Raw genomic sequence first — 27,222 nt, 5'->3', positions numbered from 1 at the left:
AACCCGAACTTTTACGTAAATGTTTGGGTTCGGGTCCGGGTGCCGAAAAACCTAAAGTTCGGTACAAACCCGAACTTTACAGTTCGGGTTCGCTCAACTCTATTAACCAGGAATGGTTCATGGATAAGGGTGTTGCTGAATAAAAAGCTGACAATCTATTGAATTTATATTATTTAGGTACTGTATGTGCATGTATATTATTTTTATGATTTTCACTCATCACATGCAAGTTTATTCATAAATGAAATAATAGCTTTTTCCTATCTCAAAGGCTTTCTTCCAGTCATCAAGAGGTAGCACTGCTTTTTTGAGGCTCAATTATTTGGCATTCCTATTAAAAGGAACCTATCAAACTAAACTGCCATCATGCTGTGACAAAAGGACTTACAGTATTTAAAGAAAAGCCCTGTTTTTTTCAGATGCGGCAAATTCAGTTGAAAACATTTTTAAAACATAGCATGCAGTGAAGTGAAGAGTCGAGGAGGCACTCATGCTGTATGGAAGAGTCATGATGTTTGGTGTATATCCCCACCACTCCAGTCTTGATATCCCTCCAGCCAACATAGCAAGTAAACACCAGTCTTATGCCGTTGCCTTGTACTGCCTGGGCATGCACAGTGTAGCAAGATGTACTGTGATGAAGTTGGGCACTTTGGTATTCTGGACATGTCTTGGTAGTATAAGACAATGGTGCATGTGCCGAAGCCTGTAGGTTACTACAAAGACTGAGGGCATATCAGTCCAGACTATAGTGTCAGGACAATGTGACTCACCTACACAGCGTGTCACATTGTCCTGAACCTATAGTCTGGATAGGACTACGTGACTCGTTTATACAGCAAGAGCTCCCACTTGACTATTGAGAGGTCAGTAGCATACTCTTTAAAAATTTATTTTTCTACTTTTGATGCATCTGAATAAACCAGACAAAGACATGTTAGGGGCAATATCAGATTATTTAAAAACGGTATGTTGGTTTGCGGTGGTAAAATGATCTAACAAATTAATTTTAAACAGAATTTGAACTACTACTACTACTTCAAATGAAGTCTATCAAATGAAGTCTATCATTCCACCTAAAGGACATGCATTCCGTTTGGTGTCTCAAGTACCCTATTTGCAGTGAAGAAGTTGTCTCTCTCCAGGAAGCTGGCTGCCTTGCATACATGATTTTTTACAGTATACAGAATAGGACATCCTGGGGTTGCATGTGAAGCACCCAAGGGCTGCATGAGCTTTATGGGTGTGAGTTGCTCACCACTGCTCTAAACTGCTGTAGGGAAAGCGAAGAGTGATGGTTCCTAATAATCACTTATTTCCCAATAAAAACTTGTAACACATAATGTAGCTGGAGCCTTCATAATTCACCCCCCCCCCCTCCATTTAGATGTTATAAAGCTTTGCTGACAAAAAATGCATTTCTTCTTCTTTGTACCCCGAGCCTGAGCATGAAAGTGACTGTGTAGGGCAGCAAGGACAGCCTTATAAACTGTAGAGTATAAAGTCCCCAGCGTCTGTACATTCTAAAGATTGTAGAAACACGAGAAACAAATGTTTCTCTCTGGAGAGAAATTTGCTCCATTTTACACCATTTATGCTTTGTCATTTTGCCATCACTTTAGAATTAGTTTTTTTTTTATGCCAGCACATATATTACAGGAAGCAGAACTTCTATATATTTATGGCATTCCTAAATTCAATCCTCCCAGGGTACAATAATCTGTGTTTATGTGAAAGCAAAATAAATGCTGAATTACTTTGGTTTTCTCATTGGAGTATTCTGGAAACTTACAAGCATATTCATGTTTATTTTTCTAGCACAGCACGTCTTCTACAAAAACTGAATCTGTGAATTGTATAAAATGCATCATATCTTGTGCAGCAGCACAAAGGAACGAACTTTGGCAAGAATAAGTGTACACATGGATCACAGTGGCAATCCTCACACCAACACCCACCTAGGGCTGTGCAGTAACAGGAGGTAGCACCCTTTCTTCCCTCGGGGCACACCCTGGTGTTGGGGCTCCTGCTTGGTGCTACTTGGGATGCCCTTGGTGTTAAGTGAAATGGCTGGGTGCAAGACAGGAGTGTTGTACTCCTTATCTCTGTCTTTGTCTCTCTCTGCAGAACCTACGGCTTGCAATGAGGTTCTTAGTAAACGTTCTGTAATTCCCAGACTGAGGGGTACAGAATTAAGATACAGCTGGCCAAACTGTCTCAAAGTGTGGAAGGATGTGGTGGCAATATTCCATCTCACAGCAGCAAAGTCTCTATAAGCCTTAAGCATGCACAATACCTTCCTGACTCCAATGCACAGCCTTGCAGATTCTGGACCTTCTAATCTTCCTTCTCCATCTCTCTAAAGCACTTTGGATAAAGCTGTTTCTTAGCTGTAGCTGTATCAGAGATGATGGTTTTCTCGGACTGAGGAGTAAGCACATGTAGGTCCTCTCTTTTCCTAAGTTAGCACTAGGCTCTATATTGACTAGGGATAGACCCAGGTCCATCTCCTAGCAACCTAAAGGGGCTGAGTCAAGGTCGTTAACCCTGACCTATCTATACAATAATACTGAGTAGGCAAATACAACAAATCAGAACATTTCAATTAACCAAATAACAGTATAACAATCAATCCTGCGCAGTTATCCTGTTCTGGGGTAGCGCACTTGTATGTTTATGTTCATGTAAATGGTGTGTTTTACTTCACAGTAATGCCGCTCACCTAAAAGCTCATACTTTGTGTGATTGAATGTATGTTGGTCATATCCTGTGTACTGTGGTACTTGCAAATAGGGCTATGTCAAAAAGTTCACTCAGGTTATTTCATTGTCTTTTTTTAACAAAATACATTAATTGAAACAATAAAATTTGTTGTGGATCTACAGCAAAACCAGCTGTGAATCTGAGCTACATGCAGATTTGTTCTGGATTTTTTATGGTGTGATGATAGTGTTGATCGAGCACCAAAGTGCTTGAGAAGAACACTTCGGGATGCTCGGGTGCTCTACTGAGCACAATGGTAGTCAATGGGAGAACCCGAGCATTAAACCAGGCACCCCCTGCTCTGAAGAGGGGAGGGTGTCTGGTTCACATGAAAAGGTCAGAAATTGATGGAAACACCACTGAAATGGTTTGGGGACAGCATGGGGAGGATGTCTGGATGCATTTTGGACTCCCAGGACGCTGCTGGGAACGATGTTGTCTGAGTAGTACGCCAATTTTACAGACTGACAATAATACGCACAAAACCGAAGATAAAATCGATTTTAGAGGAAAAATTGTTAGGAAACACTCCACTACTTTCCTGTATATTTACTTGTATATAAAGTGCAAGTGCTGCCAAAAATGACAAGGAAGAGGCACTCCGATACAAACTGTATATCACATAATGGAGGGCCTCATTCACATTGTGGTGCAATTGTTCAGGTAGTGGGACTCATAAAGCCTATGCACTCATAAAGCCTATGCACTAAGTGAAAAAGCTGCCAAAAATTAGAAGGAACCGGCACTCCAATACACCCTTTATTACACATAAAAGAGGGCATCATACACACCCTTAAAAAATTATGATTGATGGCCTGCTGGTGACCCTCAAAAACATTAGGAGCAAGGGCGTGCTGGTGACCTACTAAAACATTAGGGGTGAGGGCCTGCTGCTGATCTGACCATTTAAAACATTAGGGGTGAGGGTCTGCTGCTGAGCTGACCCTCTAAAACATTAGGGGCAAGAGCCTGCTGCTTATCTGACCATCCAAAAAATTAGGGGTGCGGGTCTGCTGCTGATCTGACCTTCTAAAACATTACGGGCAAGTGCCTGCTGCTGAGATGACATTCAAAAAAACTTATGGTTGAGGGCAGGGGCGTAGCTAAAGGCTCATGGGCCCTGGTGCAAGAGTTCAGCTTGGGCCCCCCTTCCCTCAAACCTTCGTGCTGCATGAGGCAAAAATTGAAACTGCACCCCCTCTCCTCCATACCAAATTCTTAACCTAACCCCTTCTGTCCAGCCAGAGGTGTAACTTGCATAGACTTTCTATAATACCAGTGTCTTCTTATGTGGCACAAGGGTCTTTGGGCCCCTCAGGCTCCTGGGCCCGGTAGCGACTGCTACCTCTGCACCCCTTATAGCTACGCCCCTGGTTGAGGGTTTGCTGGTGAGCTGACCTTCTAAAACATTAGGGGCGAGTGCCTGCTGCTGAGCTGACCATCGAAAAAATTATGGTTGAGGGCCTACTGCTGAGCTGATATCATGGTCGGCGTGACTATCACATACGTGACGCAGAGGGAGGGAACAAGGAAGGCCCTGCACAAGTGAGAGGGAAGGTGGTGACCCCTAACTCACCTAGCGGCTGGCACCTGGCTGCCCTGACGTCCCTAGACGGGTTCCTCACCCGTACGCCGATCACGTGCCTAAAGCCCTGGCTTTCCCTAAGCTGAGCCCTAGATAGTGAACAGGGCGGTGGGAACACTAGTCCGCACCACTAGCTCTAAAGGAAAACACCAAGGGAAGGACAGACAATACAAACTCAACATATAATCCCAGGTGGGCGACAACAGGAGACAACAAGAAGCCCAACAGGGATCCGGAGGGTAGCACTCTGGAACGACAACCAGGATTCACAACTCCAGTGGGTCAGTATAGATGTCCAGGCAGGAAGCTCTATAACTGGCAACTAGAGAAGTGTGAGGGGAGAATATAAGGAGGTTGGGAGTGGCAGACAAGAAACAGCTGAGGAGGAGAAGCTACGGATCCCTGATTGAGACAAAAAGGATAGCAAGGCAAACACAGAAAACAATCACTAAGAAACAACGTGATCTTTAGATATAGAGCGCGCAGCCACCCGCTGCGACCTCCTGACCCCGGGTATAACGGAGTCAGACGTGGCTCTTGATACCCTCGTGACAGTACCCCCCCTTTCACGAGGGGCCTCCGGACAATCAGGACCAGGTCTCTCCGGATGAGAGGTATGGAAAGCCTGAATTAACCTGTTTGCGTTTACCTCTGACGCTGGAACCCACATTCTTTCCTCGGGACCGTAACCCCTCCAATGCACCAGATACTGAAGAGAGCGGCGGACCCGACGAGAATCAACAATTCTGGCTATTTGAAACTCCAGATTACCATCCACAATAACAGGAGGAGGTGGCAGCGGTGATGGTTCTAGAGGTGGAACATACTTCTTGAGTAACGATTTATGGAAGACGTTATGGATCTTAAAAGTCTGAGGTAGCTCCAGGCGAAAAGCCACAGGGTTAATAACGGCTACTATTTTATAAGGACCAATGAACCTAGGGCCCAGTTTCCAAGAGGGAACCTTCAACTTAATATTCCTAGTAGACAACCACACATAGTCATTCACTCCTAGGTCCGGACCTGGCGACCGTTTCTTATCGGCCATGCATTTATATTTACCACTCATCTTTTTCAAGTTAACTTGCACCTTCTGCCAAACCGATGAAAGAGATGAAGAAAACCTTTCCTCTTCGGGAACCCCAGAAGACCCCCCCTCTTTGAAAGTACAAAATTGGGGATGAAAACCGTATGCACCAAGGAATGGTGACTTGCCAGTGGACTCCTGATAATGATTATTTATGGCAAACTCAGCTAACGGTAAATATGATGACCACAACTCTTGGTTTTCAGACACAAAACACCTTAAATATGTTTCTAGGTTTTGGCTGGTACGCTCAGTCTGTCCATTCGACTGAGGATGGAAAGCTGAGGAAAAGGACAAGTGTACCCCCAAACGGGAACAAAAAGCTTTCCAAAACTTAGAAATAAACTGGGTTCCCCGATCCGAAACCACATCGGAAGGGACCCCGTGAAGCTTCACGATTTCACTGATAAACACCTGAGCAAGAGTTTTAGCATTAGGAAGTGCGGGTAGCGCAATAAAGTGTACCATTTTGCTAAACCTGTCTACTACTACCAAAATAACTGTTTTACCCGCAGACAACGGTAAGTCAGTGATGAAATCCATTGACGGATGTGTCCATGGCCTATTGGGGATAAAAAGTGGCAATAAAGACCCTGCTGGACGTGTATGAGAGACTTTCGCGCGTGCACAAGTAGAGCAAGTAGACACGAAATCCATTACATCCTGACGCAACCTTGGCCACCAAAAACGACGAGATAATAGCTCCAAGGTTGATTTACTACCCGGGTGCCCAGCAAGTGCCGAATTATGATGTTCTTTTAATAATTCAAGACGCAGGTTTAACGGTACAAACAATTTCTCTGAGGGGCAAGAGGCCGGGGCGTCCCCCTGGGCCTCTAACACCTTTCCCTCTAGAACAGAGTGTACAGCAGAGACAACCACTCCTCTTTGTAAAATAGGTACCGGACCACTAACATTACCCCCTCCAGGGAAACTACGAGATAACGCGTCTGCCTTGGTATTTTTTGCCCCAGGACGATAGGTGATTACAAAGTTAAATCTGGTAAAGAATAGCGACCACCTAGCTTGTCTAGGGGTGAGACGCTTAGCCGATTCTAGGTACAGAAGGTTTTTGTGATCCGTAATCACCGTGATGGGGTGGATTGCTCCCTCTAAGAAGTGACGCCACTCTTCAAGCGCCAGTTTAATCGCCAACAGTTCCCTATTTCCAACATCATAGTTCTTCTCTGCAGAAGATAATTTTTTGGAAAAGAAAGCGCAAGGGCGCCATTTGCCAGGAGACGGACCCTGAGACAATACAGCCCCCACTCCCACCTCTGACGCATCTACTTCAACAATAAAAGGCTGGGAGACATCAGGTTGAATTAGAACAGGTGCCGAGGTAAACCTCTCTTTTAGAGAGGAAAATGCATTTTTAGCGGCGTCAGACCATTTGGAAAAATCAGTCCCCTTCCTAGTCATGTCGGTAAGGGGTTTAACGATCACTGAATAATTTTTAATGAACTTTCTATAGAAATTTGCGAAACCCAAAAACCGTTGTAGGGCTTTAAGGTTCTCAGGAAGATCCCAATCTAAAATTGCCTGGACCTTCCCAGGATCCATACGGAAACCTGAAGCAGATAATAGATATCCCAGGAACTGTATTTCCTGAACGGCGAAGACACATTTTTCAATTTTCGCATATAATTTATTCGTCCGTAGGACCTGCAGTACTTGCCTGACATGCACCTCATGTGTTTTCAGATCAGCCGAATAAATTAAGATATCATCTAGGTATATGACTACAAACCTGCCGATGAGATGACTAAAAATATCATTAACGAAATGTTGGAAGACAGCGGGGGCATTGGTCAGACCGAAAGGCATAACTAGATTTTCATAATGCCCCTCAGGGGTGTTAAAAGCTGTCTTCCACTCATCCCCTTCCCTGATACGAATCAGATTGTAGGCCCCCCTAAGATCAAGTTTTGAGAACCACCTAGCACCCGCAATCTGATTAAAAAGGTCAGGAATGAGAGGAAGAGGGTATGGGTCTCGGATGGTTATCTGGTTTAGCTCACGGAAATCTAGGCAAGGACGCAGGCCCCCATCTTTCTTTTTAACAAAGAAAAACCCTGCAGCCACGGGTGAAGAAGAGGGTCTGATGTGTCCCTTAGCCAGACTCTCGGAGATATAATCTTTCATGGCTTGTCTCTCGGGACCCGAAAGATTATATAACCTGGACTTGGGTAATTTTGCACCGGGAATCATGTTAACCGGGCAATCATAAGGACGATGAGGTGGTAGCTTCTGACAACCCTTTTCAGAAAAAACGTCCTCAAAGTCCGAAATAAATGTAGGTAGGGAAGCTATGGAGGCGATTAAGCAATTGTTATTTAAGCAATTCTCTCTGCAATGCTCACTCCACTCCAATATCTCCCTGGCCTGCCAATCCACCACTGGATTGTGCGCTACCAACCAGGGAAGACCCAATACCACAGGAGAGGGAAGGCCCTCCAGAACGTAACATGAAAGACAATCATTATGGTGGTCCCCTACCCGAAGGTGTAAATTATGAACAATGTGGGTGAGGTTTCTCTGAGACAGAGGAGCCGAATCTATAGCGAATACGGGAATAGGTCTCAGCAGCGTGCAGAGAGACAAACCCATAGTGCGGGCAAAATGGGCATCTATCAAATTTACCCCTGCTCCACTGTCTAGAAAAAAAGAAATAGACTCCGTCTTAACACCAAAAACAACAACCGCTGGTAACACAAATTGAGATGTTCGTATGGAGGAAACGTATACCCCCCGGCTGACATCCTCCGCACAGCCTGGGGTCAGTAGTTTTCCGACGGTCTTTTGTTTTTGAGAAAGGAGGGACAGACATTAATGAAATGACCCTTCCCCCCACAGAAAAAACAAGCCCCCCCCCTGCGGCGGACCTCAGGAGGACGGACCTGACGAGAAGTTCCGCCTAGCTGCATAGGCTCATCTAAGTCAGTACAGACTAATTGTTGCTTGGGAGAGGTAACCAATTGCTCAGGAATTTTCGATCTCTCCCTAAGACGCCTATCTATTCTGATAGAGAGGGACATAACAGCATCAAGGGAAAGGGGGGTCTCATACAGCGCCAGTGCATCCTTAACCCTTTCAGATAACCCAGAGCAGAACTGACTCCTGAGAGCCGGGTCGTTCCACTGAGTATCCGTAGCCCACCTACGGAACTCTGAGCAATATTCCTCTGCTGACCGATCTCCCTGTAGGAGTCTCCGTAACTTCGACTCAGCCAGGGCGACTCGGTCAGGGTCATCATATATGAGACCCAAAGCCCCAAAAAATCCCTCCACTGACCGGAGAGCCTGGGAACCAGGGGGTAACGAGAACGCCCAGGATTGTGGGTCCCCCTGAAGCAGGGAAATGACAATCCCTACCCGCTGTTCTTCATTACCTGAGGAGTAAGGGCGCAACTTAAATTATAATTTGCAGGCCTCACGGAACGTCGCAAATTTGTCCCTTCCCCCAGAAAATCTGTCAGGAAGAACAACCTTGGGGTCTGTAACTACCTGGTTACCCATAGCAACCGCAGGGGGTGCGGTCTGCTGCATTTGCTGCTGTTGTTGGAGGACAGACGACTTCAATCCTGCCACCTCCAAAGACAGGCCTTGAAGCTGTTTTGCCAAGGGAGCAATAGGATCCATATTGGATTCTAAGTAGAGAAAAAAAAAAAAAAAAAAAAAAAAAAAAAAGATTTTTTTTTTTTTTTTTTCTCAAAAAGTAATGGCCAGTTATAATATCACGGTCGGCGTGACTATCACATGCGTGACGCAGAGGGAGGGAACAAGGAAGGCCCTGCACAAGTGAGAGGGAAGGTGGTGACCCCTAACTCACCTAGCGGCTGGCACCTAGCTGCCCTGACGTCCCTAGACGGGTTCCTCACCCGTACGCCGATCACGTGCCTAAAGCCCTGGCTTTCCCTAAGCTGAGCCCTAGATAGTGAACAGGGCGGTGGGAACACTAGTCCGCACCACTAGCTCTAAAGGAAAACACCAAGGGAAGGACAGACAATACAAACTCAACATATAATCCCAGGTGGGCGACAACAGGAGACAACAAGAAGCCCAACAGGGATCCGGAGGGTAGCACTCTGGAACGACAACCAGGATTCACAACTCCAGTGGGTCAGTATAGATGTCCAGGCAGGAAGCTCTATAACTGGCAACTAGAGAAGTGTGAGGGGAGAATATAAGGAGGTTGGGAGTGGCAGACAAGAAACAGCTGAGGAGGAGAAGCTACGGATCCCTGATTGAGACAAAAAGGATAGCAAGGCAAACACAGAAAACAATCACTAAGAAACAACGTGATCTTTAGATATAGAGCGCGCAGCCACCCGCTGCGACCTCCTGAACCCGGGTATAACGGAGTCAGACGTGGCTCTTGATACCCTCGTGACAGCTGACCATCGAAAAAATTATGGTTCAGGGTCTGCTGGTGAGCTGACCCTCTAAAAAATTAGGAGCGAGGGCAGCCTAATAAGCATGTTGATATGATGGAGGAGGAGGATGAGAAAAGGAAGATTGAACCATATGCCATTTTTGTGGTGGAAGGGGTGCATGGGAATACAGTGTATTCAATACACCATAAAAGCCACATTTAAAGTTCCTTTATGTTCATCCGCTTTAGTGGAGTAGAGAAATCAGGGGCAATCCAGGCCTTGTTCATTTTTATAAGAGTCAACCTGTCAGCATTTTCAGTTGACAGGCGGATGCGCTTATCAATTATTATGCCCCCAGCAGCACTAAATACCCGCTCTGATAAAACGTTGGTGGCAGGGCAGGCCAGCATCTCTAAGGCATAGAGCGCCAGTTAGTCCAGCTTGGACACCCTGTAGTTGTAAGGCACAGACGGATCATTAAGGATGCTGACATGGTCTGCTACGTACTCCTTTACCATCTTCCAAAACTTTTCTCTCCTTGTGACACTAGGCTGCGCATCAGGGTGAGGGTGCTGGCGGGGTGTCATGAAACTGTCCTAGTCCTTGGAGAGTGTTGCCCTGCCTCTGTTGGAACTGCTGTGCTTTCCCCTTGTCTCTCCTCTCTCCTACTCTGTCACCAGTGTTGTCAGCTGAAATTTTTGGCGCAATTTTTTCACAAGGACCTTCTGGTATTGCACCATTTTGCTAGTCCTCTCCACCACAGGAATGAGAGATGAGAAGTTCTCTTTGTAGCGGGGGTCGAGAAGGGTGAACAAAGAGTAATCGGTCTTAGCCAAAATGCATGGGTCACGGGAAAGGCAGCATAACATAAAGTCAGTCATGTGTGCCAGAGTACCAACAGAAAATACTTCGCTGCCCTCTCAAACTCCTCTTCCTCCTCTTCGGCCCATCCACGCTGAACAGATGGAATAAACCTGCTGTGGGACCCTCTGTAGCGGACGCAACCGTCTCCTGCTCCTCCTCCTCCTCATAATCATCCAATTCGCACTGAGAAGACGAAATTAGGGTGGTCTGGCTATCACACTGTGTACTGTCTTTCCCCATTTCCACCTCTTCCACATGCAAAGCGTCCGCCTTCATTGTGAGCAGCGAGTGTTTCAGTAGACACAGAAGTGGGATGGTTACACTGATAATAGCGGCATCGCTTCTCACCATCTGTCTTGTTTCCTCAAAGTTGCGTAAAACCTCACCGAGGTCAGACATCCATGCCCACTCGTTGCTTGTGAAGTGCGCAAGCTGACTGGAAAGGTGACGACCATGTTGCAGCTGGTATTCCACTACTGCCCTCTGCTGCTCACAAAGCCTGGCCAACATGTGGAACGTGGAGTTCCAGCGCGTGCTTACGTCGCACAACAGTCGTGAGCTGGCAATTGCAAATGCTGCTGCAGCATTGCTGGACCGGCGGCAGCTGTTGATGACTTTCGGAAATGGGCACACATGTGGCGCACCTTCACCATTAGCTCAGGCAAATTTGGTTAGGTTTTGAGAAACCGCTAAACCATTACGTTTAAAACGTGGGCTACGCATGGTATGTGTGTGAGCTTGCCGAGCTACAAAGCCGCCACCAAGTTATGGCCATTATGAGACACAACCATGGTTCTAGGTTGAGTGGCGAGAGCCACAGCTCAGTCTGGTCCCTTATACCCTGCCACAGCTCTGTGGTGGTGTGCGGTTTGTCACCTAAGCAAATAAGTTTCTGCACAGCCTGTTGGTGCTTCCCCACTGCAGTGCTACACTGCATTCAGCTACTGACTGATGGCTGACTGGTGCTGCAAGATGACAATTCATAGGTGGAAGTGGAGGAGGAGAAGGGTGGGTTGCAGCTATTAATGTAGGTGGCCCGCAAAAAAGTAGGGCCCGCAATCCTTGGCGTCGGTAGCACCTGTGCCATCCCAGGATAAGACTCGCTCCTGGCCTCCACAACATTCACCCAGTTTGCCGTCAGGGAAATGTAGCGTCCCTGGCCACAAGCACTTGTCATGTATCAGTCGTTAAGTAGACCTTCCCAATAACTGCGTTGGTCAGGGCACCGGTGAAGTTACGGGACACATGCTGGTGTAAGGCGGGGACGGCACACCAGGCAAAATAGTGACAGCTGGAGACTGAGTAACTAGGAACAGCCGCCACCATCAGCCTGCGGAAAGCCTCAGTGTCCACAAGCCTTTTAATCCTCAGTGTCCACAAGCATTTAGTGCTATGGCCTGTGGGTGGATGGCTGGGTATTTGCACTTTCGTTCAAAGACCTGGGGTATGGACATCTGTACGCTGTGCTGGGACACAGAAGTGGATGTGTTAACTGATGGTGCTTGTGAAAGTCCAGGTGCAGGGCGGGACAAATCCGGGCCTGTGTCTTAGACAGGGGATTGGCAGGCACGTAATACAGGGGAAGAGGAGGAAGTGGTGTGACCCGCAGACACTGATTGTGGACCCAGGCGTTTGGCCTACCTATTAGGGTGCTTTGATGCCATATGGCGGATCATGCTGGTGGTAGTGAGGTTGCTAGTGTTCACGCCCCTGCTTATTTTTGTACGGCATAGGTTGCAAATGACAATTCTTTTATCGTCCGCACTTTCATCAAAAAAGCGCCAGACTGCGGAACACCTACCCCGTGGCAAGGGAGATTTCCACAAGGGGGTGCTTCGGGGAACAGTTGCGGGCCTGTTTGGTGTGGCCTGCCTTCTCCCTTTTGCCACCCAACTGCCTCTTCCAGCCGTGCTGCGGATCCATCCCCCTCTGTACTGCTGTCCTTGCTCGGCTTGCAACCTTCCCAGGTTGGGTCAGTGATTTTATCGTCCACACCTCCTCTTCCACTTCCTCACAACTGTGTCTCATCCTCATCATCAACCTCTTGAGACACTAATTGCAGTTGACTTATTGGCAACTGCATCTCATCATTATAATCCACCTCGTGAAACACTAATTGCCGTTCCCCACTGCCATCTTCTTCTGACTGGATACTCAAGAGTTTGGGAATCAGGGCACAATATCTCCTCATGTCCCTCTTCAAGCGTGCTTAGCGAGAGGACCAAATTAAGGAATGGCGATGCAAAGAGCTCCTCGGAATATCTGAGTGTGGGATCACTTGTTTGCAAAGACTGTGGGAGGAAGGGTGATCAGGGTGAGGATTCTATTGACCAGACTCTGGCTACTGAGACTGGACCTTGTGGAAGACAGGGTGGTGCTTAACCGACTGGAAGCATTATCTGCTGCAATCCAACCGACCACCTGGTCGCACTGGTGTGACGTCGAGAGTGGTGTCCTGCGCCGCCCTGCAAACTGGGACATGAAGCTAGGTATCGTAGATGAGTGTGTTTCTTGTGCTCTGGCATCAGGCACAGTTTCAGCGCGCCCAGGGCCACGGCTTCTGCGTGCACCATCAGCAGCATGGCCACTTCCCCGTCCCTTACTGCTCGCCTACCGCATATTAAAGTATGTCACACGTACAGTAGCGCAGGTTTTGTAAGTGTATGCGCAACTAAATTAGACTGAGTGTCACTGATATTTAGGATGGGCAAATATTATACAGGAGATTTAGCACAGGTAATGTCGCTGCCACCAGCAGCGAAAAAATTAGACTGAATGTCACAGATATTTAGTATGCGCTAATGTTATACTGGAGATGTAGCGCTGGTAATGTCACTGCCACCAGCGGCGAACAAATGAAACTGAATGTCACTGATATTTTGGATACGCTAACGTTATACTGGAGATGTAGCATAGATAATGTCACTGCCACCAGCAGCAAAAAAATTACACTGAATGTCACTGATATTTCGGATGCGCTAACGTTATACGGGAGATGTAGCGCAGGTAATGTAACTGTCCGCAGCGGACACCATATACGGAAAAAGTACACTGGATGTCACAGATATTTTTAGGCTGCGCACACGTTATACAGGAGATGTAGCGCAGATAATGTCGCTGTCACCAGCGGCGAAAAAAATGACACTGAATGTCACTGATATTTTGCATACGCTAACGTTATACTGGAGATGTAGCGCAGGTAATGTCGCTACCACCAGCAGCAAAAAAAATTGACGGAATGTCACTGATATTTCAGATGCGCTGACCTTATACTGGAGATGTAGTGCAGGTAATGTCGCTGCCACCAGCAGCGAATTTTTTTTACTGAATGTCACTGATATTTCGGATGCGCTGACGTTATACTGGAGATGTAGTGCAGGTAATGTCGCTGTCACCAGCGGCGAAAAAATTTGACTGAATGTCACTGATATTTCGGATGCGCTAACGTTATACAGGAGATGTAGAGCAGGTAATGTAACAGTCCGCAGCGGACACCGTCTACGGAAAAAATTACACTGGATGTCACAGATATTTTTAGGCTGCGCACATGTTACACAGGAGATGTAGTGCAGATAATGTCACTGTTTGCAGCGGCCAAACAATTGCAAGCTATTTAGCGCAGGTTGCGCTAAAAATATATATTGCTGCCAGATACAACAATAGTTCTTAAAAGGACTTTTGGGTCTCTAACAATTGCACGTAATTTAGCGTAGGTTGCGCTAATAATATATATTGCTGCCAGACACAACAATAGTTCTTAAAAGGACTTTTGGGTCTCTAACACTAACCCTGCCTAACAAAAAAACAAAATTCAATTGAATCAATTCCCTACACTATCTTTCCCTTGTACAAAACAGCTCTCCCTGACTAACACTGAGCTGAACCACGTGTCTCATTGGGTGCTTTATAGCAGCTGTAAGAAGGTACAAGGAATCATCATGGATGATAGGTACTTGTCACAGAGGTTCCTGGCCTTGGTGGAGTATGAGCCGGTTTTTATGTGTCAGCAGCAGTTGCTGTTTGACACCTTGATACTTAGTATGGCTATAATAGCTGATCCGGGGCGGCTCTTACTGGGAGTAGTCAAAGTGCTCGGTGGGCGACTGCTCCCCATGTTCCAGGCCAGGTTTTGCCAGGCATAAAAAACAGAAAGCACTGGCAGGTGGAGAGGTGGAGCTAAGGAGGTCTCTGTGATCTGAGGGCTGTGTTGGGATCTGCAGCTTGAGCCGGGCTGGAGGGCTCAGACCCCTGTGAGGGCGAACAGGCCGCCTAACGCCTGCCTGTGGACTTGACAAGGCAGAACTTCCAACAGTGTGTGAAGTAACACCCAGGAGAAAAGGTGACTGTTTTGTATATGAACTTTTCATGTGTGTGAACTATCACCAAGCAACTTGCGTTTTTGTTTTGCTTTCACGTGTGAATAAACACTGATGTTTTGAACCAAGAACTTGTACTTTGCCTCTGGACTGCACCCGCTAATCCTAACTACCAGAGCGATTCCCATACACCCAACATGGCTACGGCATTACAGTGAGTGGCAGTACCTACCTGCACGTTTATTGGCTGCATAGCAGCCAACAAACATGCGGGGAGGAGACTTGAACATTGCGCTCGAGCACATGCGGTATTCAGCCAAACATAGCGATGTGCCAAGCATCGCGATGCCCGAGCCGAACTGGTGTTTGGCCGAGCATGCTCGATCAACACTATCGACAACATAAAACGACATGCATTTCCATGTAATACACAAGCAGCCCACTGACATTAAGGGGAATTGCTAAAATGGTTTTCCAGGAATCAAATATTACTGAAATTGTCAAATATCTGATTGGTGGGGGTGTCTCTCTGCACCTTTGCCATTCAGATTTTCAATTTGGCTGCAGCTCTGAGACAAGTGCTGCGGCCTCTACATAGTGTACCAAGCACAATGCGTACATTGAATAGCGGCTGTGCTTGATATTGCAGCTCAATCCAATGCACTTGAACAGGACTGAGCTGCACATAGGCCACGTGACCGATGGATGCGACGTTAAGAGACGGTGGCACTTGAGGGAGCAATGCGGCCTCTTCCTCAGCCTTCCAAAAGCTGATCAGTAATCGGTTCCAGCAGTCAAACCCCCACCTATCAGGTATTGATAACCTGAGGAGGGCCAGTATTTAAGTCCCTGAAGACCCCTTTAATGCCTTCAATTTTCCTGTGCTAGTGGTTCAGAATAGACTATCAATGCTAGATCTTAGAAAAAGCCAACTTATTTTTGAAATAATATGAAATTATCCTGTACTTTGGAACAGACAATTACTATTATACTTTAGTGAAAGATGAAACATATGATAAGAAACAAGTCAGATGGATGCTACCATAGAGATAACAACCTTTTATTTGAGAAACATGAAAGCACAAATTCAGAGCAAGACGTTCTTGAGTAATATTATTGAAAGGTGTCACATTTAACTTGACTGCACAATGTAAAAAGGAATGTGAAGTACATTTTAACATATTAGTGCACTGATCTTTATGTTCTGTCTTTTCAGCTGTGTCACAAACTGTATGAAGTGATGACAAAGTTAGGAGAACAGCATGCTGATAAAGCATTTACCATTCAAGGAGCTCCGAGGTATGTATACAGATTAAAGGGGTTTTCTGATTGTTATATACTGATGAACTATCCCCTGGAAAGGTCATCAGTATGTAATTGGTGGGGATCCGAATCTCGACACCCACACTGATCACATGTTTGAAGAGGCCACGATGCTCCAGTAAGTGCCCAACCTCTTTATAACTTACCCTAGGCCAATGATGTCATATTCATCAGTCATGTGGTCTAGGTGCACCTCAGTCCTATTCAAGTGAATGGGGCTGAGCTGCGATACTAAGCATAGCCACTTCCAATGGATGGAGTTGTGCTTGGCAAGCTGTGAGCAGGGGCGTACATAGAAATCATGGGGCCCCATAGCAAAACTCAGAATTGCCCCCCCACCCTCCGATAAAAAGTACAATTATTAAAGCTGATTAGTGAGGGTGCGGGGTACATTAGGGGCTAAATAAAAGGTTAGGCTGTGTTCACATCACGTTTTTGCCATCCGTTTTTACGTATATGTTGGGGGGAAAAAAGGGATAAAAAAGTGCTGCACCCAATGCTTTTCTATCCTGTAGAGTCCAGTAGAAAAAACTTATACATTAACATATAAATCTTTCTTTCAAACTCTATGATGAAGGATGCCACTGTATGTATACATGAAACGGATGGAAAAAATGGCATATGAACTCGGCCTTACCCTTTAAGTTTTATTTATTTTATGATAGGTGTAAAGCAGAGGAGAGCCTATAGGGTTAATTACTGCAGCAGGACTGTCCACATTGGTCAATGTGACCCCTGGGACAGATCTTGTGCAGGTCCACAGCATTAGATCTCTGTCTCACAGCTCAACTTCTCCCTTTGTTATTAACAGGGAGCAGAGCTGAGCAATTTTAGTCATGTCCCATCCTTCACTCTGAGGTAGTCTATCTGGAGCATCCAGCACATGCCACAGGTCCCATATGAAAGAATACAGTTGCAAGAAAAAGTATGTGAACCCTTTGGAATGATATGGATTTCTGCACAAATTGGTCATAAAATGTGATCTGATCTTCATCTAAGTCACAACAATAGACAATCACAGTTTGCTTAAACTAATAACACACAAAGAATTAAATGTTACCATGTTTTTATTGAACACACCATGTAAACATTCACAGTGCAGGTGGAAAAAGTATGTGAACCCCTAGACTAATGACATCTCCAAGAGCTAATTGGAGTGAGGTGTCAGCCAACTGGAGTCCAATCAATGAGATGAGATTGGAGGTGTTGGTTACAGATGCCCTGCCTTTCATCAGTACACAGTAAGACAAATTGTCTATAAATTGAGAAAGTTCAGCACTGCTGCTACTCTCCCTAGGAGTGGCCGTCCTGTAAAGATGACTGCAAGAGCACAGTGCAGACTGCTCAATGAGGTGAAGAAGAATCCTAGAGTGTCAGCTAAAGACTTACAAAAGTCTCTGGCATATGTTAACATCCCTGTTAGCGAATCTACGATACGTAAAACACTAAACAAGAATGGATTTCATGGGAGGATACCACAGAGGAAGCCACTGCTGTCCAAAAAAAACATTGCTGCACGTTTACAGTTTGCACAAGAGCACCTGGATGTTCCACAGCAGTACTGGCAAAATATTCTGTGGACAGATGAAACCAAAGTTGAGTTGTTTGGAAGAAACACACAACACTATGTGTGGAGAAAAAGAGGCACAGCACACCAACATCAAAACCTCATCCCAACTGTGAAGTATGGTGGTGGGGGCATCATGGTTTGGGGCTGCTTTGCTGCGTCAGGGCCTGGACGGATTGCTATCATTGAAGGAAAAATTAATTCCCAAGTTTATCAAGACATTTTGCAGGAGAACATAAGGCCATCTGTCCACCAGCTGAAGCTCAACAGAAGATGGGCGTTGCAACAGGACAACGACCCAAAGCATAGAAGTAAATCAACAACAGAATCCCAAGAATATTGTTGAACCGAAACAGTTCTGTAAAGAGGAATGGTCTAGAATTACTCCTGACCGTTGTGCACGTCTGATCTGCAACTACAGGAAACGTTTGGTTGAAGTTATTGCTGCCAAAGGAGGTTCAACCAGTTATTAAATACAAGGGTTCGCATACTTTTTCTACCTGCACTGTGAATGTTTACATGGTGTGTTCAATAAAAACATGGTAACATTTAATTCTTTGTGTGTTATTAGTTTAAGCAGACTGTGATTGTCTATTGTTGTGACTTAGATGAAGATCAGAGCACATTTTATGACCAATTTGTGCAGAAATCCATATAATTCCAAAGGGTTCACATACTTTTTCTTGCAACTGTATATATGCACTACAGTGAGCAGAGCTGAGGCTGACCCTAACAGCTCTAAGTACAGTCCCCCTGCTGCAGCAAACAGCCCGTCTTCCTGTCAGCTCCTCTCACCTCAGCTCTATCATGCAGAGCGCTTCTGCTTCTGCTTCCTTCTGCCCTCTCACACAGCCTAGGAATAGTGAAGGCAGTGCTGGGGGTTGACAAGCAAAGAGAAAGGCAGGAAGACCCAGAGGAGGGTCAGCATGTGGGACATCACTGCTGATAAAAGTAAATGCAGGCCTGGTACTTTACCGTGCTGCTAGCTGTGGGAGCAAACTTCCACCAAAGACATCACAGAGGGGCGGCACATCAGGCACTGAGCTGCTACCTGATTGGAGGAAGCGGCTGCTCACTCTCCCTCCCTCCTTCCACTCGGGGCCCAGCCTGCTGTTGTCAGCGCAGCACTAGCGCTGCGCATAATGCCAAATTAAAATGTAAATATGTAATGGCACTGGGGCTTTTGGGGTGGCAATGGGCCCCTCATTGACATTGGGCCCGGGGCTGCCGACCCAAACGTCCCATTGACGGTATTTATCTCTCTACTGTTACTCATGCAGCGTGTATTCAGGTCGGAAAGGGGGCGGATCCATGCAGCCTGGCCGTGCCCCCTAACCTCAGGGGCCCCATAGCCAGTGCATGGTCTGCCTATATTGACGGTACGCCACTGTGAGGAGGCCACAGTGCTCACCTCCTCAAACAGCTGATCGGCAGGGATCCTGGGAGTTGGACCCCCATTCATCAGATACTGATAACCTATTCAGAGGATAGGTTATCAGTATAAAACACTCAGAAAAGCCCTTTAACAAAAATCATGAAAATGATTATTATTACTATTAATCAGCCTCAATTGTTCATCCCTGATATTTAAAAATAGAAGGTAAAGGGAATTTGTAAACAGCACTTTGCACATCTGCATAGCAAAAAGCAAAACATATACTGTCCTGGGCATCTCTGTCATCTACTAGAAGCCTCTACAAAGATCAAATCTTTAAAGACACACGAAGAAACACAGTGCAGTGTAAAAGAAGTATTTTCCACGCTGAACCACATCTCTTGTTTTAATTAATAGATTATGTATTATATGTATTCTGTGAAATTAATGGAAATAAACTAGTGCCATTGGTTTGGGAACACAAACTATAGCTGAAAGGGCTTCCCACTGCCATGTCCACTGCACTATAGAAACAATTGCTTGTAGAAGGGCCTGTTATCTCTAGAAATGTTATGATTGAGGCATTAACTTGGGCTGGGGATTTCTGAATTTACTGTCTTTTTTGTACATGATGTATTTTCAGTAACTTTGTAATATACAGTATTTAAAACTTCATAGAAAAGACTTCTGTAATATGGTATATAGAAATAACTCTATCAGACCTACAGTAAACTTTCACATTGAACATGGTTTGGAAGCTGCAGGCAGCCTTTTATAGAGCAGGAGGAGCTGAGCAGATAGATTTGTAGTTTTCTTGAAAAATATTCAGTTGTATTCATTCATAAAAATTTCTGCTCATTCACTTTGGAGTCAAGGAAGCAGTCTTATTGGTGACTAACAGCTACCTCTGTATGTACATTGATATGGGGAAGCCTGTCAACCACTAGCAAGACCTTGTTACACATTACACATTACACAATGCCAAATGAAATCAGTGATCTGTCTGTCTAATGCAAGGGTGAACCAGGTCAGGCAGACAGACACTCTTTGTAGAGCTCTTCAATCCACCTAAGAGATGGGGATCCTTAATGAGGAATTTTCCCCCTATTACATCTGTATGTCCTAAGAGTAAGACCCATAAGCAGATAAAGTGTGGGGTATATGCCATGATAGTTTTTTTTAATGAAAATAACAGCATAGATACATAACCAATGTATGAAACACCATTCCACCCTATACCCACACATATACTGCTGCCACCACCTGGCTGTCTGGTCTAGAGACAGCTGGATTTAGATAGAGTGTATGACTCAATAGATCTGCAGAGCTAGAAGGAGCCGTCTCAACCCTTCGACATCTATTAACTAGAGCATATTATAGATGCCTAAAGTTGTCTAGTGACTGAACCATTCTGTTTTTTGACCCTTAGCAGAATGGCAGTAAAGATTCCAATCCAGCATCACATCCTAAAATCTTCAGTCTTTATATTTAGAAATGAGCGAATCAAATCCCACAGATTCGATCCGAATTTCAGGATAAATTCGATTTGCCCTAAACTGAATTTCCCAGTGTCTGCGAATCAATTTAACCTGAAATAGTGTAAAAAAACAAGAAAAAATTATACTTGCCTCGTACATTTGCTCGCAACGGGCCGCCAGCCTCCATCTTGATTGAATATGTCGGCCGAAATCCCGTGTGTGGTCGCCCACGTGATGACGTAATCTCGCGCTATGCAAGATTTTGCTCCAGATCTTCAAGCAAGATGGCAGCGGCCGGCCCGTCGCGAGCAAATGGAGGCGATAAGTTTAATAAAATAAAAAAAATTATGTTAATTTCACACAGTTTTTGCACTCAGATGCCACGATCATGTATGAACGCGGCATTTGAGGGGTACAATGACAGGGGACAGCACCATTGCTGCTCCCTTTCATTGCACCTGATACTTACAAAAAAAAAAAGTGCTTTGTGACGAAGTTATTCATCACAAAGCAAATTTTGTTGTAAAATTCAGCGAATTCGCTCATCTCTATTTATATTTAAAAATAGGAGCATACATGGAAGGAATACAGCCCACGGATTTCGGCCAGTCACGTTCTGTCCTTAGTCACGGCATAATAAGACTGGAAAATATCTAGGATTTGGAAGAAATACTACAGCACTCAAGGTCTTCAATAAAATGCAATTTTTTTTTTACCAAGAATGAGACATTGCGACTACAATGAGTCTTTTTCAAGCAGAGTGACAGTATACACCAGTGTTCCACATATATACAGTACAGACCAAAAGTTTGGACACACCTTCTCATTCAAAGAGTTTTCTTTATTTTCATGACTATGAAAATTGTAGATTCACACTGAAGGCATCAAAACTATGAATTAACACATGTGGAATTCTATACATAACAAACAAGTGTGAAACAACTGAAAATATGTCATATTCTAGGTTCTTCAAAGTAGCCACCTTTTGCTTTGATTACTGCTTTGCACACTCTTGGCATTCTCTTGATGAGCTTCAAGAGGTAGTCCCCTGAAATGGTTTTCACTTCACAGGTGTGCCCTGTCAGGTTTAATAAGTGGGATTTCCTGCCTTATAAATGGGGTTGGGACCATCAGTTGCGTTGAGGAGAAGTCAGGTGGATACACAGCTGATAGTCCTACTGAATAGACTGTTAGAATTTGTATTATGGCAAGAAAAAAGCAGCTAAGTAAAGAAAAACGAGTGGCCATCATTACTTTAAGAAATGAAGGTCAGTCAGTAAGCCGAAAAATTGGGAAAACTTTGAAAGTAAGGGCTATTTGACCATGAAGGAGAGTGATGGGGTGCTGCGCCAGATGACCTGGCCTCCACAGTCACCAGACCTGAACCCAATCGAGATGGTTTGGGGTGAGCTGGACCGCAGAGTGAAGGCAAAAGGGCCAACAAGTGCTAAGCATCTCTGGGAACTCCTTCAAGACTGTTGGAAGACCATTTCAGGGGACTACCTCTTGAAGCTCATCAAGAGAATGCCAAGAGTGTGCAAAGCAGTAATCAAAGCAAAAGGTGGCTACTTTGAAGAACCTAGAATATGACATATTTTCAGTTGTTTCACACTTGTTTGTTATGTGTATAATTCCACATGTGTTAATTCATAGTTTCGATGCCTTCGTAGTCATGAAAATAAAGAAAACTCTTTGAATGAGAAGGTGTGTCCAAACTTTTGGTCTGTACTGTATATATATATATATATATATATATATATATATATATATATACCCATATAATGAGTGCACACCCTGTGGGCCTTGACCCACCCCTTGAGGCTAGAATCGCCCCCATAGGTCATGTGATAAATCATAAAGTACATAAATAAATGTGAAAGAAAAAAAACATGAACAAATATAAACATCTCTGTTAGTTCAGAAAATTGTGCAGATCAGTGAAACTTATGTATCATCTAAGTACTGACACAAAATTCATAGGAGGTATCCGCAGGGAGATCGGTTCCATGTGTCATATATTTAGTATCTGCCCTGGACAACGCGCGCTCCCTATTGCAAAACTGTGCATTTCCTGACGGTCATGTTGCCTGGGTGTCATAGACTGGTTTCCAAAAGCGTCTATGACTCCAAGGCAATGTGACGTCAGGACATGAGCAGTATTGCAATAGGGAGCGCGCGTTGTCCAGGGCAGATACTACATACAGTCAGGTCCATAAATATTGGGACATCAACACAATTCTAAGATTTTTGGCTCTATACACCACCACAATGGATTTGAAATTAAACAAACAAGATGTGCTTTAAAGTTTCACTGATCTGCACATTTTTCTGAACTTAAGTAAAAAGAGAACCACCGCACACTCACGGGTTGTATGCAAAAGAGGTTATTTATTTTGACATTGATTAGATATCTTTCTTTTTTACTTTATTTATTTTGACAAGTCCTCCAAAAGTAGCTAAATAACAAGGAACATTTGCCAATAATAAGTGTGACTGTCATCTTGACGTTTCGGTCACAATAGGACCCCGATCACAAAATTCACTAAAAGAAAAAAGAACACCTTAATGATAAGGGAAAAGAGTGGGGTACAAGTAGAGAGTAACAATATAGAAAAAAAACTAATATATAAAAGAAGGATTAATATTAGATGTGGTCTGTATGTGGAATAGAGAGGCTATGGCCTAAGTTAGAGCTACATAGATATCCTGAGCTAGAGTCCTGGATAAAATGATTGCAGTATTCTGGTACAGGTGTGAAAAGGCTTAATTCAATCTCAGGAATATATAATGATACAGCATAGGAGAACAATGAGAGAGAGAATGTTTTAAGGCATTTTTATTATTTCCTGCAATGTCAAAAATTTACATACACTAAGATTACTATGCCTTCAAACAATTCTGGACTGCCCATATGATGATGTCATGTGTTTGGAAGCTTCTGTTAGGTTTGTTGGCAACATCTGAGTTAATTAGAGACACACCTGTGGATGTATTTAAATGCGCACCTGAAACACACTGCTTCTTTGTGTAGCATCATGGGAAAGTCTGAATAAATCAGCCAAGATATCAGGAAGAGAATTGTGGACTTGCACAAGTCTGGCTCAACCTTGGGTGCAATTTCAAGATACCTGAAGGTGCCTGGTTCATCTGTACAAACAATTATACGCAAGTACAAACAAGATGGAAATGTCCAGCCATCATACCGCTCAGGAAGGAAACGGGTTCTGCGTCCCAGAGATGAACGTGCTTTGGTCCGACATGTGCATATCAACCCAAGAACAAAAGCAAAAGACCTTGTGAAGATGATGGCAGAAGCTGGTAAGATTGTGTCAATATCCACAGTGAAATGAGTACTGTATCAACATGGGCTGAAAGGCCACTCTGCCAGAAAGAAGCCATTACTCCAAAAGAAACATAAAAAGCCAGATTAATGTTTGCAAATGCACACAGGAACAAAGACCTACATTTTTGGAGACATGTCCTGTGGTCTGAAGAAACTAAAATTGAACTTTTTGGCCATAATGACCATCATTACGTTTGGAGGAAAAAGGGAGAAGCTTGGAAGCCTAAGAACACCATCCCAACTGTGAAACACGGGGGTGGCAGCAGCATGTTGTGGGGTTGTTTTTCTGCAGGAGGGATTGGTGCACTTCACAAAATAGATGGCATCATGAGGAAAGAAGATTACCGTATTTTTCGCCCTATAAGACGCACTTCCCCCCCAAAAGTAAGAGGAAAATGGCAGTGCGTCTTATGGGGCGAATGCTGCCGTTTACACTGATACACCGCCGACCGCATGCTGCACAGCACGGCCAGCGTGTGTATCAGCGAGGAGGGAGGAGGGGCTGGGGGCCTGCATCTAGTTTTGTAATAGCAACGGGGCCCAATGCAGTCACTGTATTCTATTGCACCGGGCCCCACTCCCTGTACTAATCGTATCTATGGTAATGGCAGGCAGTGTTTAACTATAGAATATGTTCGATCCAGCAGCCTGTACTTACGACCGCAGAAGGCAGGAGGCTGGGCGGGCGGGCACTGGCAGCGTAACTTCCTACGTCACGTGCCTGCTCCGCCCACTTTATGAATGAAGCAGGCAGCGCGGGCACGTGACGTAGTGAGTTACGCTGCCAGTGCCCACTCGCCAAGCCTCCTGCCTGCTATGATCGTAAGTACAGGCTGCTGGATCGAACATATTCTATAGTTAAACATTGCCTGCAGTTACCGTAGATACGATTAGTACAGTGAGCGGGGCCCGGTGCAATAGAATACAATGACTGCACTGGGCCCCCGCTGCCATTAAAAAACTAGTGTAGATGCCAGCCCCCACTGCCTGTATTGAGGGTCATTCACAGTGGCTGACACTGTTATGGGGGGGATCTGTGGATGACAAATAGCATAAGATTCTATTTAGCTGTCATCCACAGATCCCCCCATAGCAGTGTTATGCCATCCACAGATGCCCCATAACAGTGCCATCCACAGATGCCCCAATAACAGTGCCATCCACAGACGCCTCCATAACAGTGTCAGACACAGACGCCCCATAACAGTGTCAGCCACAGACCCCCATAACAGTGTCAGCCACAGACCCCCATAACAGTGCCATCCACAGACCCCCATAACAGTGCCATCCACAGACGCTCATAACCGTGTCAGCCACAGACCCCCATAACAGTGCCATCCACAGACCCCCATAACAGTCTCATCCACAGATCCCTGATAATAGTCTCATTCACAGGCTACCATTAGTTCAAAGCCCACCAAAAGCACACCTTTTGGTTCAAAATATTTTTTTTCTTATTTTCCTCCTCAAAAACCTAGGTGCGTCTTATGGGCCGGCGAAAAATACGGTATGTGGAAATACTGAATCAACATCTCAAGACATGAGCCAGGAAGTTAAAGGGTTTGTCCGGGTTCAGAGCTGAACACGGACATACCTCCATTTTCACACAGGCACCCCCTGACTTGATCATTGGAGCAGTCCATGCTCCGATGCTCTCCTTAGCTCTGTGCTAAATCGCACAGGGCAAAGGCATTTTCAGGAGTTCCGGTGACGAACCGGGCTCTCCATGGGTCTGCCAGGAAGCTCGGTGACATCACCGGCACTAATGGGCGGGCTTTAGCGCTTTCCCAAGCCAGTAAAATGACTGGGGCAATACTAAAGCATACCCATCAGAGCCAGTGACGTCACCGAGTGTGTTATTGTAAACAAAAGAGCCCTTGCTCTGTGCTATCTAGCAAAGGGCAAGGGAGCACATTGGAGCATGAGATGCTCCTTTGATAACATCAGGGTAGCTGCCTGGGTGAAAAAATAGGTATGTCCAGGTTCAGCTCTGAACGTGGACAACCCCTTTAAAGCTTGGGCGGAAATGGGTCTTCCAAATGGACAATGACCCGAAGCATACTGCCAAACTGGTTACAAAGTGGCTTAAGGATAACAAAGTCAATGTTTTTGAGTGGCCATCACAAAGCCCTGATCTCAATCCAATTGAAAATGTATGGGCAAAGCTGAAAAGGCAGGTGCGAACCAACCGACAAGCAAACATGGCTTAGTTATGCCAGTTTTGTCAGGAGGAATGGGCCCAAATTCCGACCAACTATTGTGAGAAGGTTGTGGAAGGGTATCCAAAACGTTTGACCCAAGTCATACAGTTTACGGGCAATGGTACCAAGTATTAATGAAATGTATGTAAACTTTTGACTTTCCAGAAAGTTAGAAAAATGCCTTAAAACATTATCTCTCTCTCTCTCTCATTATTCTGGCATTTGGCAAATAATTATAATTAGAGGTGGGACGAATCCAATTTTTTTCGAATTCGAATCCGAATCCGAAAAGGTTCTCGAATATATCGAATCTTTCGAATCTCGAATCCTACGAATCCTGTACATAATTGTGTGAACGTACGGTGTAAGAAACAATGTCAGACCGCGTCAGTTTGTCTGAACCTCCACCTCCCAGTCACGGTTGCAACCTATATGACCGCGATGACCCCTGCTCCTATCACTACAGAACATACAGGATAATACAGCCACATACCTCTTACATCCAGTGACGTCTCTTGTAGATTTGTCACTTGTAGTTCTCTTTCCTCATCTTCTCCTTTCAGACCTTCAGACCAGACCACCATTTTTCAGCCATTTTTCGTCTCTGCAGCTTGACAAAAAAAAATAATCTTATTTTACTACTTTTCCATCATCCTCCCATCTTCTGGACAAATGATCCTAACACCCCCAATACTGTGCCACTGTGCTTCCCAATACTATACTGCAGAAACAGATAATACCCTGATAATACCCTGATAATACTAGTACCACACAGAGCCCCCCCATATAAAATACCCCTTCTTTGTGGCCTCAGTAGATGCCCCGATAGTGCCCCCCAATAATGTGCCAATAAGAAGTGGCCCCACAGTGGCACTCAATAATGTGCCAGTAAGTGTCCCCATAGATGCCCCCCTAATCATGTGCCAGTATCAAGTGCAGAGTGCC

At 45.1% G+C, this 27,222-nt stretch overlaps 1 protein-coding gene across 1 annotated transcript in view; it reads left to right on the top strand.

Annotated features, from left to right (window-relative positions):
- AMPH (amphiphysin) overlaps positions 1 to 27,222 on the top strand; it is a 316,380-nt gene that overhangs the window by 191,816 nt on the left and 97,342 nt on the right. The window contains exon 9 of the mRNA XM_040433933.1: positions 16,207 to 16,289. Within this exon, the coding sequence (XP_040289867.1) occupies positions 16,207 to 16,289 (83 nt within the window). The remainder of the gene's footprint in view (positions 1 to 16,206; positions 16,290 to 27,222) is intronic.

Source organism: Bufo bufo, chromosome 5 (genome assembly GCF_905171765.1).
Source record: "Bufo bufo chromosome 5, aBufBuf1.1, whole genome shotgun sequence".
NCBI lineage: Eukaryota > Metazoa > Chordata > Amphibia > Anura > Bufonidae > Bufo > Bufo bufo.
Note: the sequence above shows the minus strand (reverse complement) of the source record. Positions and strands in the feature narration are given on the sequence as shown.